Source organism: Aspergillus ibericus (assembly GCF_003184845.1).
Source record: "Aspergillus ibericus CBS 121593 unplaced genomic scaffold BO80scaffold_16, whole genome shotgun sequence".
Taxonomy (NCBI): Eukaryota; Fungi; Ascomycota; class Eurotiomycetes; order Eurotiales; family Aspergillaceae; genus Aspergillus; species Aspergillus ibericus.
The window spans coordinates 90,659-112,775 of NW_020292114.1; the positions used below are offsets into that span (position 1 = coordinate 90,659).

A 22,117-nucleotide genomic window follows, 5' to 3' on the forward strand; every position below is an offset into this window, starting at 1 on the left:
GATAGGTATATTGTTGCATGTGACTGACCTTTATTAGTAGTCTTACTTATCTGTTTACTTTAGCTACCACACAATCATCATCATCGTTAGCATATCCTTCAGAATCAAGTAAAACCAAAGAAAGACAAATCCCACATGAATAAACAAATAAATAAATAAAGATAGGTTCACGTCACGTCACCCAACCCAACCACCACCACACCACACCACACCAATCGATTCCACACACCCACTTCCAGAACAATTCTAGAAGTCCCATCCGAACGGTTCCTGCAACCACTCTAACCAACCCATTCAACCCATGGTTCCGCACGCGGATCGTACCATTGCCAGCTCCCACCCACACCATAGTACCTACTCTGTATACAAATTTCCAAACAATATCCTTCCGAAAGAAAATTTGCAAAGCTATCCACTCCAACGGTTCCCACTAACAGCTGAGAGAAACGGCAAGACCCCCATTCACAACAAAAGTAAACAGTTATCATTGGCTTCGGGGTCGGGCCCGTCGGGCAAGAAAAATCCAGGGAAGAGCTAGAAGAGCGCTAGAAACTGGAGGAACGGGTGAAGGGGAGGGGGAGGGGAGGGAACCGTTGGTGAGTTCCGGGTTCCGCAGACGCTAAGGGGGATTACTACTATATTCTATAGGTAGATGGTAGATACTTGCTGGATGGGGTACTTTTGATGGATGCCCTATCGTGCTGGGTGGGGATTTATTGGGCATAATTAGGTACTATGTACTCCGTAGATGGGTTGGATCCTTTCGGGATACAATTAGAAGACGGATGGTGGGTTGATGATTGATTGTTGATTATTCGGGTAATAGGTACTGATTGGGGCAGGTATCTCGTACCGAGGTGAAGGATGGCGTTGGGGATATATTGAATTGGATAGATAGTACGGAGAGTGTCGCAGGTTAGAACCGATGGTAACTTGCAAGGTACTCCGTACTCTGCAGAGAGATAGGTAAGATCAGACCCATGATTGGGTTAAATCCTGAATGGTTTCATGATCAATCATTTACAAGAACCAAACAGAGGAAAGTAATTCCCGCAGAGATATAGTACATAGGATGCAGTAGCAATTGACCTGTCATGTTTGTCGAAATGCTCAAGCCGAAGTAAACCGAGCATCCAGCCGGGCCTGAATCCGCCCGCTCGGCAGAGTGCATTAGCCACCCAATCCAACGTTGATTCCCGTTGAAACAAGGTTGTCGGACCGGCCTGGCTCGATGCGACCTGCAATGTTGGTGTCGAGCCCGGGGGGTTGGGTTTCTGCAGCAGAGCGTTTTAAGCTACGAACGAGGTGTGTCGCGGGCCAGTGGCCATCCGGAGAGAGAGACAGGCTTCATGGAAGATCTACCGATCTGCTGTGCAACCGGGACTAGGACGAGGAAGGCTGAAGAGGTCTGTTCGCCATGGCGGACGACCTTGCAGAATTATGGGACGCGGAATGGGGAGGATATGCGACCGACGCAGGGAGGCTGCATGGTTAAATTGGTGATGGTGATGCCACCAGGTTTGGTGGTTCGGACGTACTTTTGGTGCAGAAGTGGGATTGGAGATGTTTTAGATGCGCATACTGTCCTCAGGAGAGACAGAAGTCGGGTTCCTTCTGCAACTTCCTCGTTCAGCCACAGCAGAGTTTCTTCATGGGCACGTGCCTGGCCAGACACTCAACCATCAATCATCAATCATCACCAACTAGGAAGTCAACTCCAAGCTGCCTGTCATTCACCATGCGAGTGACTGATCCGATCAGAAGAATTGGCACTCGGCCTAAACAGGTTCCCCGTCATCCCTAACCAGGCAACGATGTTCGCCCGCCCCTGATCCACCGACCCAAACCAAGTCACCATCGCCAGCCCCAAGCCGCGGAACTGCAGCCGGCATTCTTAGGCTCTTACTATGTAGACGCTCAGGCTTTCAGCCACGGGATGGCGTTCTGGAAGCCGGAAGGGGAACTGATCGGATCGCCTGCGCATCCCTTTGGCTCCGGCTTATTATTACGAACAAAGATGGAGGCGTCTGATAAGTCCCGCCTCCCCTGCCAATCCTTCCCCGGGCCCTTTTCTTTTTCCTCGACTCTGTAGTCCGTCCAAACTAGAAACAACACTATCCCCTGACCGGTGGACGTATCAAGTCCTCCACCAACTAACGCATCCACCCGCCACTCTGGAACCTCATCTCGCTTCCCCGTTCCGGACCAGACTCCCATTCCCCTTTTTGGGCCATGGTATATGCATCTATCTATCTCCCGCCACCGGGCTGATGCGTGATCGCCTGCCCCGTCCTCAGCCTCATCGTTAGTCTGGACGCTGAACGACAGGCCCAGCCAATGCTTTGGACGCAGGTCCCGATTTGGCGTGATGATCTTCATGTCGCCTCAGTGTCGGGCCGGCTATTGACTGATGAAGTAATGGATAGATCACGTCGTCAGCCCCATGCGCTCGGAGATGATGCGCAAGTGAGCGATCATTCATCTCCGCACAGACGAGGCGGACTCCTGAGGCGTGATCGCAGACCGAAAATTCTAGAAGGGTGCGCTCGGTGCTCTACAGATCACTTTCACTTGCGACATATCCCAAAATAGGCAGACGCTGGGAGTCGATGTCAGTGGAGCACTCCATCTCATCCAATTTGGGTTCTTTGATGGCAGCACTCCAGTGATGGCCACCATATCCGTGCTAACCGGGGCATTGCGCGATAGATCCGTTTACACAGGACATGGATGGACCATCTAGACCAGTCCCAAACAAGCCTCTAGCTGCATGGGAGTCCCCGATAATCGTGCATCGTCTTTATCAAAAGTACGATGTACCAGGCCGGAGCCGGCGTTCACCTCCGCGGGCACCATTGCTTACCACGGAATACCACCTCCATGGAATTCCTAATTCCTATCTCCTATCTGACATCGGCGCCATCTCGCAAATCCCTCACCCACGGGCACGCCTCCTAGCCACCGAGGCGAATCATCGCCAAAAGCAAGGAGCGCGAAATCAAGATAGCCAATGAGCATCAACGGACTTCATTTATTGTCAATCTTATTTTATTGCATTTGCATTCTACTGATTTACATAGCACATTCTTGCCACTGATTAACTTCTCCCTTCCTCAGTGCAAACCACTCGCCCCTAACCAAAGGGACCTAAAACCCAAAACAAAACAAAACAAAACAAAACAAAACAAAACATAAAACAGAACCATCCAGACCGGACGTATTCGGCCGACGATCAGTGGCAACTGAATCACCTCATCACTGTATCAGCATCAGCATCCGTATCCCAGTGTCAGGAATCAAGACAAAGACCTCCTTAAGCTTAATCTGTCATGTGAGAGAACCAAGTATGAGTTGGTCTGACATGACAGCTGCTTATCGCCTGGTAGCACTCAAATCAACTCAAATCAAACCAAACACAACATTTATAGCATCGACAGCGGTCTAGACAGGGTCTACCCGTTACGTGTACCAATGAGAACGCCAAACCATGCCTCCATACATAGTAGTGGTGTTAAGCCACTTCCTTAGTTCTTATACCCCCAGGATTCATACTCTATCTGATTCTTTGTCAGGGAGATAAGTACGGCTTAGGAGATGGTTGATATTGGCCAATGGGGATGCCAGTATGTCCTCCGTACATCGCTCTTTCAGACCCAAATCCAAATACTATCATGTATCTAGAAGCGAGAATCTAGAATCTAGATCCCAGACTGAAACCCAAAATCAAACATAAACTAACATAACCCAAACACTACCTACAAAGTACAAAGGCCTCCCTGTATCTAACATATTCCTTACACTTACCCATAGATGTGATAGGGAGAACCGGTCATGACTCGGCTCCGGTGTGGAATGTCGTCGGTCATTCTTTGATTGTCGCTCGGTTGGGGTGGGGTTGGTGATAGAGATAGGGATGGGAATTAAGCTCGGTTGACTCCACATACATACATACATACATACATACATACATGCATATCTGGGCTATATTTAGAGAGGTGGGATATATCGAGTACCACATAAGTATGGAGTACTACGTGGTAGGATGGGTGACAGTGATACATTGGAGATGGAGGGGTATGGAAGGTTGTTTGGGGTTGCGTGCTTCGGATGTGAGGTGATGTGATCATTATGCTATGTTTGTGGTAGATACAGAGTAGTTGGTGAGGAGCGAGAAGGGTCGTATTCTAGGTTTTGGACTCTGTCTCGCCGTATTTGTTGATACAACCGTAGGCCATTTCGAACTAGGTGTCCGTCGTTAGTATGTATATCCCAGAAATAAATGGTGTAGGGGAGCCGGAGGAATCCCACCTGTTCGTCCGTTTGACAGATTAATACCCGTGGACCCTTGGACTCTTTCGAGATATCCACCACGGTCTCTCCATCACCTGCCCCCTTCTCGTTCTTGTCTGTCTCCACCACATAGCCCAGACATCGACACTTTTCTGTAACGGCTTTCCGAAGCAGGGCACTCTTCTCGCCGATGCCGCCGGCGAAGACCAAGGCGTCGACGCGTCCGTCGAGCTTCACGAAGTAATTGCCAATGTAGCCGACGATGCGGTCGACGACGATATCGAAGGCGAGTTGGTGGTTCTTTGTGGGTGGGTTTTCAACAGCGATTTGGGCGAAATCGGTGGTGCCGGTTAGGGCTTTCCAGCCGGATTTCTTGTTCAGGATTTCTTCCGCCTAATGTGGGTTAGGGGGTGTTTTCTGAAGGTATGGGATGTGAGGTGATTCGAGGTGGACGTACCGTGCTGATGTGCATCTCTTTGGTGCTGGCCGGGCTGAGCTTGCCTGCTTCGCTGGTGTAGTGGAATACGAGACTGGGAGGTTAGTCTCTGGCTGAATGGGTATCTAGGATGCCTTACGATGGGTCAATGTCGCCGCTTCGTGTGGCGCCTGGTAGTCCGGCTACAGGCGTGAGTCCCATTCTGCGCGTGTGTCAGTATCGGTGGGATCGTTGGTAGAGTTGCAGTCCTTACGTGGTATCAACGGATTGTCCATCCTTGATCGCGCAGACAGAAGCACCACTTCCAATGTGCATTGTGATAATACTAGTCTGCTCAATGGGTTTGCTGAGAAACTCAGCCACCGATCGGAGAATGAACGAGTAGCTGATGCCGTGGAAACCATATTTCCGGAGTCCGTTCGCCTTGGCTGTCTTCTGGTCGATCGGGTAGGTCTTCACATGCTCAGGCAGGGTCTGGTGGAAAGCCGAGTCGAAGAAGGTGATGCTCTTGACGGACGGAGTCTCCTTCCTGCAATGACGAATAATTTCCAGCGCGGAGTAGTTGTGCCTGTGTCGTCAGAAGCGATCGCGTTTGGATGGTATGTAGTTCTCACGCACAATGGAGCTAGATCTTCCAGCTTCTCGAGATGGTTGTAGGATTCGTCCGTGATCACCACAGATGTCTCGTAATCTCCGCCATGAACTACCCGGTGGCAGATATATGCTAGATCATCGGTACTGGCGACTTCGGAAAGCTCGGGATCCGAGATGCAGCGTTGGAGCAGGAACTTGAAGGCATCTTGTGGGGTGTTAAGGCTCTCCTTGAGCTCCTCGTTGTGTTGCGTAGAGCCACTAGAGTATTTCAGTTTTGCTGGGGGAGCGGTGATGCCGGAGACCTGAGCTGCAGCAATCACTTTGGGAGTCTTCTCGAAGGTATAGAATGTAAGCTTCACCGAAGAGGAGCCGGCATTGACGGAGAGAATGGACTTGCGCGTCATCGTGGAGGGGCAATTGGAAGCGGGAACACAGCGACTGGCTGTCTGATTATCAAAGGGCTGCGCGACCTGTATATATGTGCATTAGTCTTTGTCGCACCTTGATCCTGGAGGTTGGTGATTGAATTGGAAGTGACAGTTCCCGGTTGCGAGGGCGGGTGATGTCACTGCGATTCCCGGCTGTGACGTATGATGCACCGATCCCGCCAACTACTATTACTACTACCACTTTATTTCACTTCATTCAATGCTGCACTTTTTCCTCTCAAACCGCTGTAACAGGGGGATATTTATTTCCTTGTTCCCACGTGTGGTCACTAGCCAGATCAATTACAGACCCTGAAATCTCGGACGGACCCTGATACTTATCATCGTACATATATTAGTTGATCAATTGATCTCAGGATCAGCTCACCATGCCTGGGGAAATTATTGACAGGCCAAATCCCAAGGCCGAGCCATCGCATATTCCGGATCTTGTCGAGCAATTGCAGGTCAAGTTGCAGGAGACGGCTTTGGAGAAGCCTGACTACGATGGCCTGCTGAAGTTCCGTCGCGCAGCGGCGTACATCGCGGCTGGTGAGATGATCCTCCTCAATCGTCTAGTTAGTTTTCGCTAACACACTGCAGCCATGATCTTCCTCCAGGATAATGTGCTGCTGAAACAGAACCTAAAACACGAGGACATCAAGCCCAGGCTTCTTGGTTAGTATATTCGACCGCCTCAGACGCCCCGATGCAGGCCCGCTCACACCTCACAGGCCATTGGGGCACATGTCCTGGACTGATCCTCGTATACTCCCATTTGAACTATCTCATCAGAAAACAAAACCTAGACATGCTATATGTGGTTGGACCGGGACACGGCGCACCAGCCATGCTGGCTGCCCTGTGGCTTGAGGGCTCTTTGGGGAAATTCTACCCCCAGTACTCACGAGACATGGATGGTCTTCATCAACTCATCTCAACTTTCAGCACAAGCGCTGGACTACCAAGGTTTGATCGCCATTGAACCGACCTGAAGCCAAGCTGACCCTCCCAGTCATATCAATGCGGAAACCCCGGGTGCGATCCACGAAGGTGGTGAACTAGGCTACGCGTTGGCTGTCTCTTTTGGTGCTGTGATGGACAACCCGAATTTGATCGTCAGTTGCGTGGTTGGTGACGGAGAAGCAGAGACTGGCCCGACCGCGACGTAAGTGCCTCACGATGTCCACCCACAACGCGTGCTGACAGAGCCAGGTCCTGGCATGCAATCAAATACATTGACCCTGCAGAATCAGGTGCCGTCCTACCGATTCTCCACGTCAACGGCTTCAAGATCAGCGAGCGCACTATCTTCGGTTGCATGGACAACAAAGAGCTGGTCACTTTGTTCACAGGGTATGGCTACCAGGTGCGCATTGTCGAGGACCTGGAGGATATCGATGCAGATCTCCACAACTCTATGCTGTGGGCGATTGGGGAGATCCACAAAATTCAAAAAGCAGCGCGCTCTGGCAAACCGATCATGAAGCCGAGGTGGCCAATGCTCGTTTTGCGCACACCAAAGGTATGGCGATGGTACCTACACGGGATTTGATTCGAGCTAACTGTTTGAAGGGTTGGTCCGGGCCCAAAGAGCTACACGGTTCATTCATCGAGGGGTCTTTCCATTCGCATCAGGTTCCTCTTCCCAACGCAAAGAAAGATAAGGAGGAGCTTCAAGCTCTGCAGAAATGGCTGTCCTCGTATGCCCCCCACGAGCTTTTCACCGAATCGGGAGACATCATCGACGATATCAAGTCTGTGATTCCTGCGGATGACCATAAGAAGCTGGGTCAGCGTGCAGAGGGCTACAAGGGATATGTGGCACCCGATCTCCCGGACTGGCGAGGATTTGGCGTGGAAAAAGGCACCCAGCAGAGCGCTATGAAGACCATCGGAAAGTTCATTGACCAGGTCTTTACCCAAAATCCCCACACCGTCCGACTGTTCTCGCCAGATGAACTGGAAAGCAACAAGCTAGACGCAGCTCTTGCACACACTGGACGGAACTTCCAGTGGGACCAGTTCTCGAACGCAAAAGGCGGTCGTGTCATTGAAGTGCTCAGTGAGCACTTGTGTCAGGGCTTCATGCAGGGATATACATTGACTGGTCGTGTGGGCATATTCCCATCTTACGAAAGCTTCTTGGGGATTATCCACACCATGATGGTGCAATATGCCAAATTCAACAAGATGGTACGTTCTACCATGCACTGACCATTGTACGTGGCCAAAGACTAACGAGGCTGCAATAGGCTCAAGAGACGACCTGGCACAAACCGGTCAGCAGCATCAACTACATTGAAACGAGCACATGGGCTCGTCAGGAACACAACGGATTCTCTCACCAAAATCCATCTTTCATCGGTGCCGTGCTCAAACTGAAGCCCACCGCCGCCCGCGTGTATCTGCCCCCTGATGCCAACACTTTCTTGTCCACGGTGCATCACTGCCTCAAGTCCAAGAACTACATCAACCTCATGGTCGGGGCAAAACAGCCGACACCTGTGTATCTGACCCCCGAAGAGGCCGAGAACCACTGCAGAGCCGGTGCATCGGTCTGGAAATTCTGCAGCACCGACGGCGGGCTGGACCCGGATGTCGTGCTGGTGGGAATTGGCGTAGAGGTGATGTTCGAAGTCATCTACGCGGCGGCCATCCTCCGCAAGCGTTGTCCAGAGCTCCGGGTGCGGGTGGTCAATGTGACGGACTTGATGATTCTTGAGAACCACGGACTGCATCCCCATGCTCTGACCACGGATGCTTTCGACAGCCTGTTTGGCACGGACCGGCCAATCCACTTCAACTACCACGGATACCCGACTGAGCTGAAAGGCCTGCTCTTTGGGCGACCCCGCCTGGATCGGGTGACGGTGGCAGGGTACATGGAGGAAGGAAGCACGACGACGCCATTCGACATGATGCTGGTGAACCAGGTGTCACGGTTCCACGTGGCGCAGGCTGCGGTGATTGGAGCGTCGCGGCGGAATGAGAGGGTTCAAGTGCGCCAGCAGGAGCTGGTGACCGAGTTGAATCACAATATCGTGGAGACACGCAAATACATTATCGACAACCGCAAAGGTGAGAATCCACCACCCCCTAACGAGTCGAGTCTACCTCATGCTGACGGTGCACAGACCCCGACGATACATATGACACGCCCTCGTTCGATTGAGGCGAGTAGGCAACAGATCCCAGCATGGGGGCACATTGAAAAGAATGACCCATGATTAGAGATAGACCAGAATCCCAAGCTATAATTGTTCCACCTCCGTGTTTGCAATGTCGAGTAAGCGGCAACATTAGCCACCACCAGCGGCCGTAGGCATTTGATATAGAGATCCGCCGATGGAGGGCGGCTAGGATCGCCAAGAACGGGCTGGGCCTGAAGCTTTCCCAAGAACAGCGAACCTTGCGGTGGCGGCCTTGAAGGGGAGGCTGAGTGATGGTCGCTGCCTGAGGCGCAGGCGGGGTCATGGACGTTCTTCCATCGCTTGTCTTCTCCGCTCCTCTGGCCCGCGCCGACAGATGACGACGACGCCCACCAGTTTCCTTCACACTTCAGAGGAATAGCTTCTAGTTATGCTTACCACATAGCATCGGAGCTTCCCTATCCCGACCCCGCCCAGGAACCATATTTATGCTTTATTGCTGCAATCTGCTGCTCGCGAACGGAGGCCCGGGGTCCACCTACGCCGACCAGCTCTTGGCTTGCATGGCATGGCCCGTCCAGCTGTGACGCGACAACCAACCTGGAACAATCTCGCGACGCTGCCTGGGTAGCGGCCCTATCAGGAACATGAAGCAAGACCTTACGGCCGTACGGGAAGGGCGATCCTCGACGTGGTGGTGATCCTACAGTCTTGGACGTAGCGAGTCCTGCTCGGAGCCACCGGCATCAGGCAAGACGCGCTAAACCTCTTTAGGCGGACCTTGCGAGCCCTCGTCTTGTCCGCCACCTCTTTTTTTGGGTCTCGCCAAATTATTTGTCGAATGACCTGGTTGCTTTTGCAACAGGGCCCTGCTTACACCCATGGGGAGCAATCAGAAGGCTCCGTGCAACGGGTGTCCCCGCCGTACCAAGTGGTGCCCAGGACCGGGTAGCCAGGAGAGAGATGGGGGTTTTGTCTCAATGGAGGAGTATGGAGGATAAAGTATCGGGGGCAGATTTTGGAAGGATGTCCATCGCGGGTTTTATTTCTCTCCTTTATAGGCAGAGCCTCTGATTCCTTTTGCTTTTTCTTCCCATTCTACCCTTTTGATTGGTACTCTCGTGCCGATTTCACTGTCGAGAGCAACTAGATCGCTCAGCCACTCTTTCGGCCCTATTGACTCTGCCGTGCGGTGTCATTCTTTTCCTCAGTCACGGCCGTATCTTAATCTCCGGCGTGTTCCCTGCGTTATATCTATCTGTATTTGCCCGTTGCTTTGTCGACAGCTCCGTCTGGCCTCAGAAACTAGCCTTCGGCATACCGGTCGTCTATCTGCACCAATATGTCGGGCATGAACGCTACGGCGGAATATGAATTCAAGCAGCAACTGACACAGGGCTGCCATGCTAAGATTGCAGGATATGGCACGTCGTATGGCTACGTCCCCTCGCTGGCCGCTGGCATCGTCTTCTGCACCCTCTTCGGACTGTCCATGATCCTCCACACCGTGCAGCTGGTGTGGAAGCGGTCCTGGTGGTGCGCCGTCTTCGTCCTCGGCTGTATGGGTATGTGGACATCTATTATCTCATATCGTGGCTCACAATCATCGCTGACTTGTCTACTACAGTTGAAGTTCTGGGCTGGGCAGGACGGACCTGGTCTGCTGAGTGCCCCTACAACGGGACGGCCTTCCTCATGCAGATTTCCACCCTGATCATCGGTACGCAGGCACCAGCACGATTATCAGATTCATGAAACAGGCACTAATTTCCGCCTAGCACCCACTTTCTTCACTGCAGGCATCTACGTTCTCTTAGGCCGTTTCATCCACCTTTTGGGCCCCGAGACCTCAATTTTGAGTCCGAAACTCTATCTCTGGATCTTCGTCACTTGCGACATCGTCTCCTTGGTTGTCCAAGCCGTCGGCGGTGGCATGGCCTCGATGGAAGTCAACAAGGTCAACGGCAATACTGCCCCCGGCACACACACCATGGTCGCCGGTATCGTCTTCCAGTTGGCATCCATCACCGTGTTTGTGTTCCTAGCCGCCGATTTCATCCGTCGCACTCTCCGCCTGCAGCTGTTACAAACCATGACCGGTACGATCGTTCCCCTTCTCGGCGCGATGATCTTCTCTGTCATCTGCATCTACATCCGGAGTATCTATCGAACCATCGAGCTGTCGCAGGGCTGGACGGGATTTCTGATCACCCATGAGCGGTACTTTATTGTCCTGGACGGCGTGATGATGGTCCTAGCCGTGGGGGTCTTCAACATCTTCCATCCGGGGTGGTTATTGCCCAAGCACGGGCCCAAGGCCTTCCACCGCGAGATCTACTCTCCAGACGGGGTGGCCAGTGGGATGGAGATGCGGTGATCGCCCTTCCCCCTCCCATTTTCGCTTCTCTCAGTCTTATAATTTTCTCGCCCCTATTCCTATTTCCCCCCAAACGAATTCATCTCTCGCTTTTGATATATCCACGCAGCGCTTCAATTAGAGTGATAGATCCGATTACATCAGAAATGACATTATGTAATTGAGTTCGCATGGACATGTACTCACGACGCAAATCGCAAATCGCCATAGTAGAACGATCAAACCGATCAACCCAATCACTACCTACACCCCGCATGACTGAATCAATCAACCCGAAACATCATCCCAGATACAAAACATACTCAACGTCAGAGGTATACAGCGACCCAACAAAACTAGATACCATCATCCATCCATCCGTGCACATGCGACAAAAGCTCAAAAATAAGACCTTGGGCTGATACCCTTAGATTTAAATCAACTTGAAACACAACCCCCGCTGAAACAAGACTAGACTGGACTAGACTAAACCAGACCCTGAACCCCAACCCGGTCAATTTGCTTTTTGGGTTTCGTCTCCTTCGTTCGTCGTTGGTTTTGTTCTTTTGTGAATAGCGACGTCATGGCTAATTGACTGCCTGACTGACTAACTGACCAAAAAGATACCAGTGGTGATAGAAGCAAGATAGCAGCACACCATATGAGAAAACCTTAACACACATTCTCTTTGTCACATAGAAGTTCATGAAGAAAGGAGGAAGGTAGAGGGAGGAAGATACGAAGATAAGACTATCATGAAGCTGCTTATACACCATCAACAGCTTCGATCCATCCGAACATAGCGCCCGTCACCAAGGCCGCGATACTCCACACCGTGCCCCAGGCCATGGCGCCCTCGACGTCCACGCGGTTGACGGTCCCGGCAACTTGAATGACTGTGTTCACGAACAGCATGCCTGCCAGCAGAGCCGTGCGCGAGATCAGCACTTGGGTCTTCTTGGTCAAGGCGCCCCAGGTCTTCCGGTACACGGTACAGGCTAGGTACTCGCCCTCCGTGCTGGTCTTCTCCTTCTTGGTGTCCTTGGACGAGGAAGATGCGCCCGTTGAGCTAGCGAAGAGGAAATCGCGCGCCGCGAGACCGGCGGGCAGAAGTGTCAGGAACACCACGGGGAGACCGGCGGGGCCGGCATGCACGGCGGTGATGTCGGGGAGGTCCTGGAAGTGGGTGACGAGTTTCGTGGGCAGCCAGGTGGTCGCGTAGCTGAGGTAGAGGGTGACGGTGAAGATGGCGGTCGCGCCGATGGTGGTGTAAATGGTGGTGGGGCGGTCCTGGAGGATGGAGCGGTTGGGGATGGCGGTGGTGTGCGAGTGAACGGGGGTCGGGTTGCGGAGGAGGACGAAGGGGATAGTGGTGGACGCGAGCGTGATGAAGTAGCTGGTGAGGGTTGTGGTTGGGCGCAGGCCGTAGAAGGTCGAGAGGAGGCTGTAGGTTGGCAGGTGGGTGAGGAAGGTGAAGGAGAGCACGTCGCGGCCTGATTTGTTTGGGTCAGTCTGTTTGTCTAGCTGGGGCGGAGGGGAGAGGGGCATACCGTCAAAGCCCAGGATCCAGGCGAGTCCGACCTCGACGGCCTTCCAGGCCATCAGGCCTCCTACTTCCCACCATGTCTCAAGGTGTTTGCTCACGCTGCCGAGCTCGCCGAGGGTGATGCCGGTCGTGAGGCTGAAGAGCGCGGAGCTCAACGCGAGGCTGCTGAACACGGCCAGGGAGAAGCGCACGATGGGGTGGATGCGTTCCACGCGCGCCTTTTGACGGAGCTTGCGCGTGGATTTTTCGACGGTGTCGACGCTGGAGTCGGCCGTTGCTGTGGCCGCGGAAAGGACGTCTTTCTTGCGGGGAGACATTGTTCTGTCGCTCTCTTCTCGAGGGTCGGGATTGGGTCGATAACTGGTTCTGGGGGGTGGGGAGAGGGAGGGAGATGGAGATGAGAGGAAAGAGCTTTCTTTGCGAAGAAGAGGCACGGAGGGGAGACGCGAAAATGGGTGAGGCTGGGATGAAGATGTTGCAATGATGAATTGAGATCCCCAATTGGCCGGGCGGTGAGGGGGGCGGCGGATGATGTCACCGGTGACGATGCCCTCATCGCTGCTTGGGACTGGCTAGATGAGATACGATCCTCTCTGGCATGCATTCTATCCTGTGTAATGCAGTCGTAAGTGGCTGTCGAATTGACGGTTCTAAATACACAGTACATGGGACCGCAAGCCACGATCCCAACCAAGGCGATATAGTACACTGATCAACCCGAGATCCTTTAGACGATCTCGATCTATTCTATACATCGTACAAGGCTCGCCATGCAGATTATGGCGTTCAATTATCCTCCTTCTTCTTCTTCTCCTCTTCTTGCTCCACGACAGAGAACTCGGCAGCACCTTGCTCGCGACCCTTGGGATCCCGCATGATAAGTTGATACTTGCCGTTGTTCCAGAGATCCTTGATCGTCAGCTCACGTGTGCGGCCCAAGCTTTCAATGTCACCAATGCGCGTAAGAGTGCCTTCCAGGTGCTCGTCGAATCCTTCCCAGGAGCATATCTCCTTGAAGGCATTCTGCATGGGAACTGAATCGGCACGCACCATAGCCCGGGAGTCGATCGTGAAGATGTTCTCATGGTCGTAGCTTTGGATGAAGTCCGCTCTCGTCATGATCTGTCGAGCTTCGTGGAGAGGAATCTCCGGCAGGATGTGGCCCAGCTTGGGGTCATAGGTCTTGTCCATTTCCTGTCCCTTGAGCACAAGTGCCCGAGCCAGCACCATCGCGGCAGACTATCACTCTGTTAGCGGGCAAGCCTGGTTCATCTCCGAGGAACAACGTACCGCATATTTCTGCTGGTCCATTACGTCGTCATCCATTTCGGGACCCAGGATCCAGCACTTGTTGAGGAACCACGTCTTCTCGGCTTCACAGATGCTGTGGCAAAGCTTCTTGTAATCCACGGCCTTTGCAACTCGGTTCAAGTAGGACAGCCGCCCACCGACGAGATCGTACACCTCTTCGAGAGTGTTGGGCGATAGGTCCTCGCCGAAGTACTGCTTGCGATATTTCCTCAAGGCTTCCATTGCCCGGTCTTTGGGCAAATCTTTAACTGGGATGACTTCCATTCTGGTAGCATATTTCTTCAGGCGTTCATAAACCCAGTACTCATCACTGTTTAATACTGTTTTGGTGTCAAACGGTGTTATGTCCGTCAATGGCTGTCGGAAGACTTACCTGTGGTGACCAGACCACTTGCTGCCCACTGTTCGGCCCGTTGTTGTATGACCTCGAGAAGATCTTGACCATCGTGGTCATCGCGGATCAGGTGTGCGCTGTTGATGATCAAGATCAATGGTGACTCCTTGCTGCGTCTTCTCGCAAGGGCAACCTTTTCCAGTTTGTTGAATGCGCGCTCAATGTCCAGGAGAGCAGTGGTATCACGGGGCCCCTTGATACTGAAAAGACTTCCAATGTAACTGTGGAGAAGTCAGAGGCCGCTCGACCCACGGACACATGAGGGTGCTTTGGTAGACCTACTCTTCGTGGAACTCATAGTCCAGGGCTTTTCCCAGGCGGATTCGGAAGATTTCGAGATCTGCGTGGGCCTCGAACATGGCACAGCCCTCGCCGTCAATCTTGCGCATCGCCTCGAGAATCATTGATGTCTTTCCGGTACCCTTTTCTCCAACCAACAAGTAGTAGCGACCTCCTGCGTGACCGGAAATGATTCTATCCACTCTAGCCTGCTCATCACGGTGCACCCAATGCTCCTCGTAGCTATACTTGTGCTTCCCGTCTTCTACACCCGCCAGCTCGAGGGCCGGATCACCTGGGTTGAAGGCATTTTCCATCTTCTCCAGAATCAGATACTTGTAGTACCGATGGTAGGCGTATCCAGCCAGACTAGACACTATCAGCATACAATCAAGCACCCCCCTGACTTCGGCATAGCTTACCCCAGAACGGCCATAGAAGCAAAAGTAGTCGCTGCGGCCTCCATCATCTTCAGCAGCGTCGACCTCAGCGTGGGTTCCTCCGAGTCATTGCTCTTGCGATTTTTGTCGTCTTTGGTAGCACTTTGATCCGACGTATCGGAGTTCTTCCGAGTTGAACCCTGCGAGAAGCCCCGACTCACGTAGGGGGTGATTATGCGGTTTGTTCTGGGCGGCCTGCGCAGGCCAGCCCGGGCAAAAGAAACCACGGACCGTTGCGCATATTGATATAACATGGTCGTGTGGTGGGTAAGCAAGCACCCTCGCTGCAGATCGGGTAATTTCAAGAAAAACGATTACCCAATAATATCAAGCAATTGAATGTCTATAAGAGTAATTGAGATCGAATGAAACGTCGAAAGAGTGTGTGGAACTTTTTAGAGGCGGAGACGGGGCGGAACCACCTATCTATACATTCAAAGAAACCACTGTCCAAAGCGAGGGGATTTATCGACCGCAACAAAGCTCCCTCTCGCAGGACCTGGGGCAGGTAATGAGTGCGGGGAGAAAGGGAAGCAGAGCGAAAGAAAGAAGAGAAAGAAGGACAAGTGCGCACGGGGAGAGAAGTGAGCTGGAATCGGGCCCGAATCTACTGTTACCAAAAGTCGGTACGGGGCAGTCACAACGCTGCCTTTTCGGATTGGCTTTGATTTCTCCGGTGCTGCGCCTCGATTCCCGGGCCCACTGTGGCTGACCACCGCGTACAATCGATTGATGTTGGATGTGGCCATTGCATGGATCGAGAGTGCTGGAGGATTCAAATCCTTGCTCTGTGTTGTTGATACACTATCATATCAGATGGCGGGTTGGATTCGTAGGTGGCATCTGGCTATTCTTTTAGCCATTGGAGCTGGAAGGATATAGGTTTAAGTAAGAGATATATTACGGAGTACGCACCAAGTGAGCTTTTTTGTTCCCCTTTATCTCCATTGGGAAGGATGGTTTTGAATGCAGGTATGAACAATGACAGCAGTGATGAAGTGGACACCTGAAATGTTGCGGACAACAAGTTATATATTGTGCCACGATTGCTGTAGTCGTGGCGCTTCGCAACGGACATCTTACAACTTAAGTATTGCTAAAAACGACGATTAAAAACTGGAACTACAACTATAAGGCGTGAAAGTTCGGGCCATTGAGCCTTGAGAAGTATTTTAGCATCGTCACCTGTATCTAATCTCAATGAGACCCCTAGTATTACATGTCTGGTGCGTTGGTGACAGCTGAAAAGGTCGCACAAAAGCAAAGCATGAAAATCATTTCCGTCCGCTGCGATGATCTCATTGTCAGTACTGTTATATGCTAACTATACCAGACAACCGGTGGGCAGAATAAGGCCATCGGGCCTCCGGAAGACCTCGAAATTAAAGTGCTGGGCAAGACACTATCCACACACCTTATCGTGGTCGCCGGGGTTGCGCAAGTGTTGTGGGGATGGATATTGGCTAGGATTTGGCTGTGTGGTGGTTCGCTGGCGCCCACCGCCCCGAGCACTTCCGAGGGTATTCCGCATCCGCGAAATTTTCTCCTGGCTGGTTTCCCCGTGTGCTTTCTCCAGCTTCAACCTTTCCTCTGCCTGCCAATTCTTTTCCTATTCGGGTCTTTTTTGGGTTCCCTTTTAATTGTCCTGGGTACGGGGTCGGGTTGTCTTCGATTCAATTGCCCTTGTCCTTGTACTATACCATTTATTTCTGTTTTCCGTCTCTTTCATCCTTTACTTCCACCGCCACCCGCTTCATCTTTGGCTGGGTGCTAGACAAGTCGTCGCCAGGTAGCTGTCGGTCTTAGCGCTACCTTTCCCATTCTATTCCTCCAATTCCACCTATTATCACCTACCAATCCGTCAACATGGCCCAGACCAATGGCGAAATGGAGCACTCGAAAGGTTCGCCTTCGTTAACAATCTCCAAACGCCGATAAGCTAATCTTTCAACAGAGACTCCCGAGCAGCTCACCAATGGTAACCACCCCGAGGAGGTTCCGGAAGAGGACAACACCGGTGGTATGTTGCTTGTGCTGCCCCATACTTCCCCGCGCGCTGTTACTGACCACGAATCCAATGCCCACAGGTCTTTTCCAGATCTCCGTGAAGCTCCCTCATGAGCCCTACAAGATCCAGGTGATGGTGGGTATTGCATCCGCAGATGTCATGCGACTAGAGGAAGGATTTGAGACCTCTAACCCGGATGCTTAGGTGTCGAGCCAAGAACAAGTCCAAGATGTGCGCCAATCGATCGTCGAGTTGCCCAGCACCTTCCAGTACACCTGCTTCCACCTCGAATTCAACGGCAAGCGCATCAATGACTTCGTCGAGCTGTCGGAGGTGCCGGACCTGAAGGCCGACTCCGAAATCACCCTGGTGGAGGACCCCTACAACGAGAAGGAAGCTCGTATGCATGTCGTCCGCATGCGGGAGCTGGTTGGTGCTGCCGGTGACCGGGTTGACAACCTTCACGGCATCAGCGCTGGTCTCTCGCTGCATGATGCCATTTCCGCCGAAGTGGCCGATGCGTCGGAGAAGGAGCACTCCCTGTCCAAGTATGACATCGCTAGCTCCCCATCTCTGAAGACCATCCTCCCCCGCGCCGAAGCTCCCCTGCCCAAGACCGTCAAGGCCATCTCTCTCTCCCCGTGGAACCCCGTTCCCTACCACCTCCGTCAGAAGGGCCACCTGCTCTACCTCCAGGTCACCACCAACGAGGGTGAGCAGTTCCAGATCACCTCGCACATCTCTGGCTTCTACGTGAACAAGAACTCCAACATGAAGTTCGATCCTTCCCCGAAGACCATCCCCAAGAGTGGCCGCGCACACTCGCTGCTCACCTTGATTGCCCACCTGTCGCCTTCCTTCAGCGCCTCTTTCGAAGCCCTCCAGGAGTCGAACAACAAGAAGGATCTCCTCACCACCTTCCCATTCCAGAACGCCATTCCTAACAACCCGTGGCTTGTTCCCCCTCCGACCTCGACTGCGAACGCTCACCAGCCAGACATCACCCGTTCTCAGGAGAACTACCTGATCTCTGGCGTCGACAACGCCGAAACCCTGCGTGACTGGAACGAGGAGTTCCAGACCACCCGGGAGCTTCCTCGCGAGACCGTCCAGGATCGTGTCTTCCGGGAGCGCTTGACCTCCAAGCTGTTCGCGGATTACAACGAGGCTGCTGCTCGCGGTGCGGTTCTGGTCGCTCGTGGTGAGGTCGCCCCTCTGAACCCCACCGAGGGCCGGGATGCTCAGATCTTCGTGTACAACAACATCTTCTACTCCTTCGGCGCTGACGGTGTTGGTACCTTCGCTTCTGAGGGTGGTGACGAGGCTGCCCGTGTCGCCGTCGGAAAGGATGTTCTGGGCATCAAGGCTGTGAACCAGCTCGACATCAACGGTCTCTTCACCCCCGGAACAGTTGTCGTTGACTACCTCGGCAAGCGTATCGTCGGTCAGAGCATTGTCCCCGGTATCTTCAAGCAGCGTGAGCCCGGCGAGCACCAGATCGACTACGGTGGTGTTGAAGGCAAGGACGTCGTGGCCACCCACCCCGACTTCGAGCCCGTCTTCGAGAAGATGTCCAAGGCTCTTCGTGTCAAGAAGCACTCCGTGTGGGACAAGGAGGGCAAGCGCCACGAGCTCGAGGGTAGCGTTGAGACCAAGGGTCTTCTGGGCACTGATGGCCGCAAGTACGTGCTCGACCTCTACCGCGTGACTCCTCTGGATGTGATGTGGCAGGAGGAAGAAGGTAGCGATGCCTACCCCCACCGCATGTCGGTCCTCAGACTGGAGCTTATCGAATCCTACTGGAGACACAAGATGAGCCAGTATGTGAAGGCTGAGGTTGAGCGCCGTCGCAGCGCCAAGGCCGAGGAAGACGCTGCCAAGGAGCAGTCCTCCGAGGCTACGGAATCCAAGGAGGGCTCCGAGGAGAAGACTGAGGAGAAGACCGAGGAGGCTCAGGATCAGGAGCGGGTCGATATCTCCGGATTCTCGCTTGCGCTGAACCCTGATGTCTGCAGCGGTCAGGTCCCTCAGACTGACGAAGAAAAGGAACAGTGGGCTCAGGACGAGAAGGAGGTTCGCGAGACCTGCGACTACCTGCGCTCCAAGATCATGCCCGAGCTGATCCAGGATCTGCACGATGGTGATGTCGGTTTCCCCATGGACGGACAGTCTCTCAGCCAGCTCCTGCACAAGCGTGGTATCAACATCCGCTACCTGGGTAAGCTCGCTCAGCTGTCCAAGGAGAAGGGTGCTCGTCTCGATGCCCTGTCGACTCTCCTGGTTCAGGAAATGATCGCTCGTGCCTTCAAGCACATTGCCAACCAGTACCTCCGCGATGTGCCGGCACCCTTCGTCGCCTCCTGCATTGCCCACTTGCTCAACTGCCTTCTGGGCGCCGATGTCAACGCCACCCCCAGTGCCGAGATCGACGCCTCTATGCGCGCGATCTACCCCGAGGGAGACTTCTCCTTCGAGAAGGTCACCCCTGCCACTCTCCGCACTGAGATTGAGAAGCAGGTTACCATCCGCTACCGCTTCACTCTGGAGTCCGAGTGGTCCAGCTCCCTCAGACACCTCCAGCTTCTCCGTGATCTGTCGATCAAGCTCGGTCTCCAGCTTGGTGCCCGTGACTTCATTTTCGACAAGTCGCAGATCCCTGCTAAGGTTCCTGCCACCAACGGCGTCAACGGTGCCGGTCAGGATGAGGGCAACAAGAAGAAGAAGAAGAAGGGTGGTGACTCGAGCTCCCCCGTTCGCGCTGCCGCCGTGGAGAAGCCCGTTCTTTCCATTGTGCCCGATGACATCCTGAACATTGTGCCCTTGGTCAAGGATGCCTCTCCCCGGAGCTCCCTTGCCGAGGAGGCCCTGGAAGCTGGACGTATCTCGCTTATGCAGAACCAGAAGCAGTTGGGCCAGGAGCTCATTCTGGAATCGTTGTCTCTGCACGAGCAGATCTACGGTATCCTCCACCCCGAGGTCGCCAAGCTCTACCACCAGCTGTCCATGCTCTACTACCAGACCGACGAGAAGGAAGCCGCTGTCGAGTTGGCTCGCAAGGCTGTCATCGTCACTGAGCGCACTTTGGGTGTGGACTCGGCCGACACCATTCTGAGCTACCTCAACCTCAGTCTCTTCGAGCACGCCTCCGGCAACACCAAGACTGCTCTGGCTTACATCAAGCACGCCATGGATCTCTGGAAGATCATCTACGGCGCCAACCACCCCGACTCCATCACCACCATGAACAATGCCGCGGTGATGTTGCAGCACCTCAAGCAGTACGCGGACTCTCGCAAGTGGTTCGAGGCCTCGTTGGAGGTCTGCGAGTCGCTCTTTGGCCGCCAGTCGATCAACACCGCGACGATCCTGTTCCAGCTGGCCCAAGCGCTGGCTCTTGACCAGGACTCGAAGGGTGCCGTTGCCAAGATGCGTGATGCCTACAACATCTTCCTTAGCCAGCTGGGTCCCAACGACCGCAACACCAAGGAAGCCGAGACCTGGTTGGAGCAGCTCACTCAGAACGCGGTCTCGATCGCCAAGCACGCCAAGGACATCCAGGCCCGCCGTCTGCGCCGGGTCAACATGAACCCTCGCTCTCTCGGCACCAAGATCCAGCCTCAGGTCGGTCAGACCGTCGAGGCCGCTGGCGCCCGGGCTGGCGGCTCCTCCCTGGACTCCCGCAGCGTCGATGAGCTGCTCAAGTTCATTGAGGGTGGTGACACCGGCTCTTCCAAGGCCAAGCAGAAGAAGCGCGCTGCCGCCAGCAACCCTAAGCTCCGTGGATCGAAGAAGTCCTCGGCCTAAGCGTGAACATAATCTCCCTCCGCCACCCCACCTTTCTTCGCATGGCCTCTGGCTAAGCTAAAATTGTTTTTGGTTCCATTTTCTCGGACTCTGCCTGTCTTACTAGAGGTATTATTTGGCTCTATATATCCCTGCAAAGAGTTGATGTTTTGGATGAGCGGGACGTTTTACTTGACTGTAGAATTCTCTCTACTCTCGCGCCGATTTGGTGCTATGGGTTTTTTTCTCATGTGTTTTAATTGATGTATTCTGGCATGGGTTCTCTGTCGCGGGCAGTGCATGGCCAGGTCGGGCGATTTGCATGCTGTGTATTATATACGATGATGGTGGTTATCCAATACGACCCTGTAACGATGCTATGCTTTGGTGCTCTGATTGTGTAGTGAATCTGAGTTAATCTAGATGGACTCACTAGATTTATTGAAGTTGAAGTCATTCATCAGCCATTCTCCTAGGATCATTAGTCACTCCGCCCTTCCATATAGAAACCCAGTGAAGATATCCAACTGGATAGTTATAAATGATCAGATCAGAGGTAGATCCCAATCATCAAGCCACTCTTGGATCTTTCTTCCTCCTCACCATCTTCTCTCCAGATGGTATCTTAGAAAGCATAATACAGGAAGAACAACTACCTACACATTATCACAAGTCATCTCTGCTGAAAAGTTATCTAAAAATAGCCTTGTATTGCCCCATAAATCACCATCTTCGTCCAACGAACAGAGCCATACCGATCCGAGATCATCTTACCCATCAATGAACAAGCAAGAAGTCCAACGATGGGACAGTGCTTCTTAGAATTTAGTATATTTGCATCTACTTATCCCAGATTTATTGAGCAAGAAGGATTTCAACCTTCAAAGAAATAAATTTCAATCGACACATATAGGCAAAAGGTCTGTTAAATGGATTCGTCGGGCAGGTGAGATGCAGGTTACTTTGGATTTACTTGGGGATTAGGCTCTCAGCATCAGAAGTAGATTGTGGTGTGGGCTAGCTAGCAAGCTATTTACCTTCGTATGGCCACTCTGCATTGCTGCTTTCTTCTTTCATGAGGTTATGGATAGACATGCCCT

General features: G+C 53.0%; 6 protein-coding genes across 6 annotated transcripts; 3 read left to right on the forward strand and 3 right to left on the reverse strand.

Moving 5' to 3' along the window:
* Positions 1 to 3,914: 3,914 nt before the first annotated feature.
* BO80DRAFT_424448 (putative acetate kinase) lies at positions 3,915 to 6,201 on the reverse strand. Its single transcript, XM_025719292.1, has 6 exons — positions 5,345 to 6,201; positions 4,980 to 5,294; positions 4,866 to 4,928; positions 4,748 to 4,820; positions 4,309 to 4,683; positions 3,915 to 4,241 (listed from the first exon to the last, which is right to left on the reverse strand). The coding sequence occupies exons 1-6, from the start codon at positions 5,722 to 5,724 to the stop codon at positions 4,185 to 4,187; spliced, it is 1,263 nt and encodes a 420-aa protein (XP_025575941.1). The 5' UTR covers positions 5,725 to 6,201; the 3' UTR covers positions 3,915 to 4,184.
* On the forward strand, positions 5,981 to 8,999 carry BO80DRAFT_405312 (putative phosphoketolase). Its single transcript, XM_025717713.1, has 8 exons — positions 5,981 to 6,300; positions 6,352 to 6,426; positions 6,483 to 6,717; positions 6,764 to 6,916; positions 6,964 to 7,273; positions 7,324 to 7,944; positions 8,004 to 8,829; positions 8,886 to 8,999. Exons 1-8 carry the CDS (start codon positions 6,138 to 6,140, stop codon positions 8,921 to 8,923), a joined length of 2,421 nt encoding a protein of 806 aa, XP_025575942.1. The 5' UTR covers positions 5,981 to 6,137; the 3' UTR covers positions 8,924 to 8,999.
* Positions 9,000 to 10,242: 1,243 nt separating this feature from the next.
* BO80DRAFT_454636 (RTA1 domain-containing protein) lies at positions 10,243 to 11,277 on the forward strand (the record flags this gene model as incomplete). Its single annotated transcript, XM_025722077.1, has 3 exons — positions 10,243 to 10,465; positions 10,528 to 10,620; positions 10,679 to 11,277. The coding sequence occupies 3 exons, from the start codon at positions 10,243 to 10,245 to the stop codon at positions 11,275 to 11,277; spliced, it is 915 nt and encodes a 304-aa protein (XP_025575943.1).
* A 432-nt stretch (positions 11,278 to 11,709) lies between these two features.
* Positions 11,710 to 13,273, reverse strand: BO80DRAFT_52574 (uncharacterized protein). Its single transcript, XM_025724567.1, has 2 exons — positions 12,807 to 13,273; positions 11,710 to 12,749 (listed from the first exon to the last, which is right to left on the reverse strand). Exons 1-2 carry the CDS (start codon positions 13,117 to 13,119, stop codon positions 12,022 to 12,024), a joined length of 1,041 nt encoding a protein of 346 aa, XP_025575944.1. The 5' UTR covers positions 13,120 to 13,273; the 3' UTR covers positions 11,710 to 12,021.
* A 151-nt stretch (positions 13,274 to 13,424) lies between these two features.
* Positions 13,425 to 15,793, reverse strand: BO80DRAFT_380303 (ATP-binding protein). Its single transcript, XM_025716794.1, has 5 exons — positions 15,209 to 15,793; positions 14,790 to 15,155; positions 14,487 to 14,728; positions 14,093 to 14,433; positions 13,425 to 14,041 (listed from the first exon to the last, which is right to left on the reverse strand). Exons 1-5 carry the CDS (start codon positions 15,478 to 15,480, stop codon positions 13,589 to 13,591), a joined length of 1,674 nt encoding a protein of 557 aa, XP_025575945.1. The 5' UTR covers positions 15,481 to 15,793; the 3' UTR covers positions 13,425 to 13,588.
* Positions 15,794 to 16,799: 1,006 nt separating this feature from the next.
* On the forward strand, positions 16,800 to 21,399 carry BO80DRAFT_501563 (translation initiation factor 3 subunit CLU1). Its single transcript, XM_025724290.1, has 4 exons — positions 16,800 to 17,129; positions 17,181 to 17,246; positions 17,314 to 17,369; positions 17,439 to 21,399. Exons 1-4 carry the CDS (start codon positions 17,093 to 17,095, stop codon positions 21,036 to 21,038), a joined length of 3,759 nt encoding a protein of 1,252 aa, XP_025575946.1. The 5' UTR covers positions 16,800 to 17,092; the 3' UTR covers positions 21,039 to 21,399.
* The last annotated feature ends 718 nt before the right edge of the window (positions 21,400 to 22,117 follow it).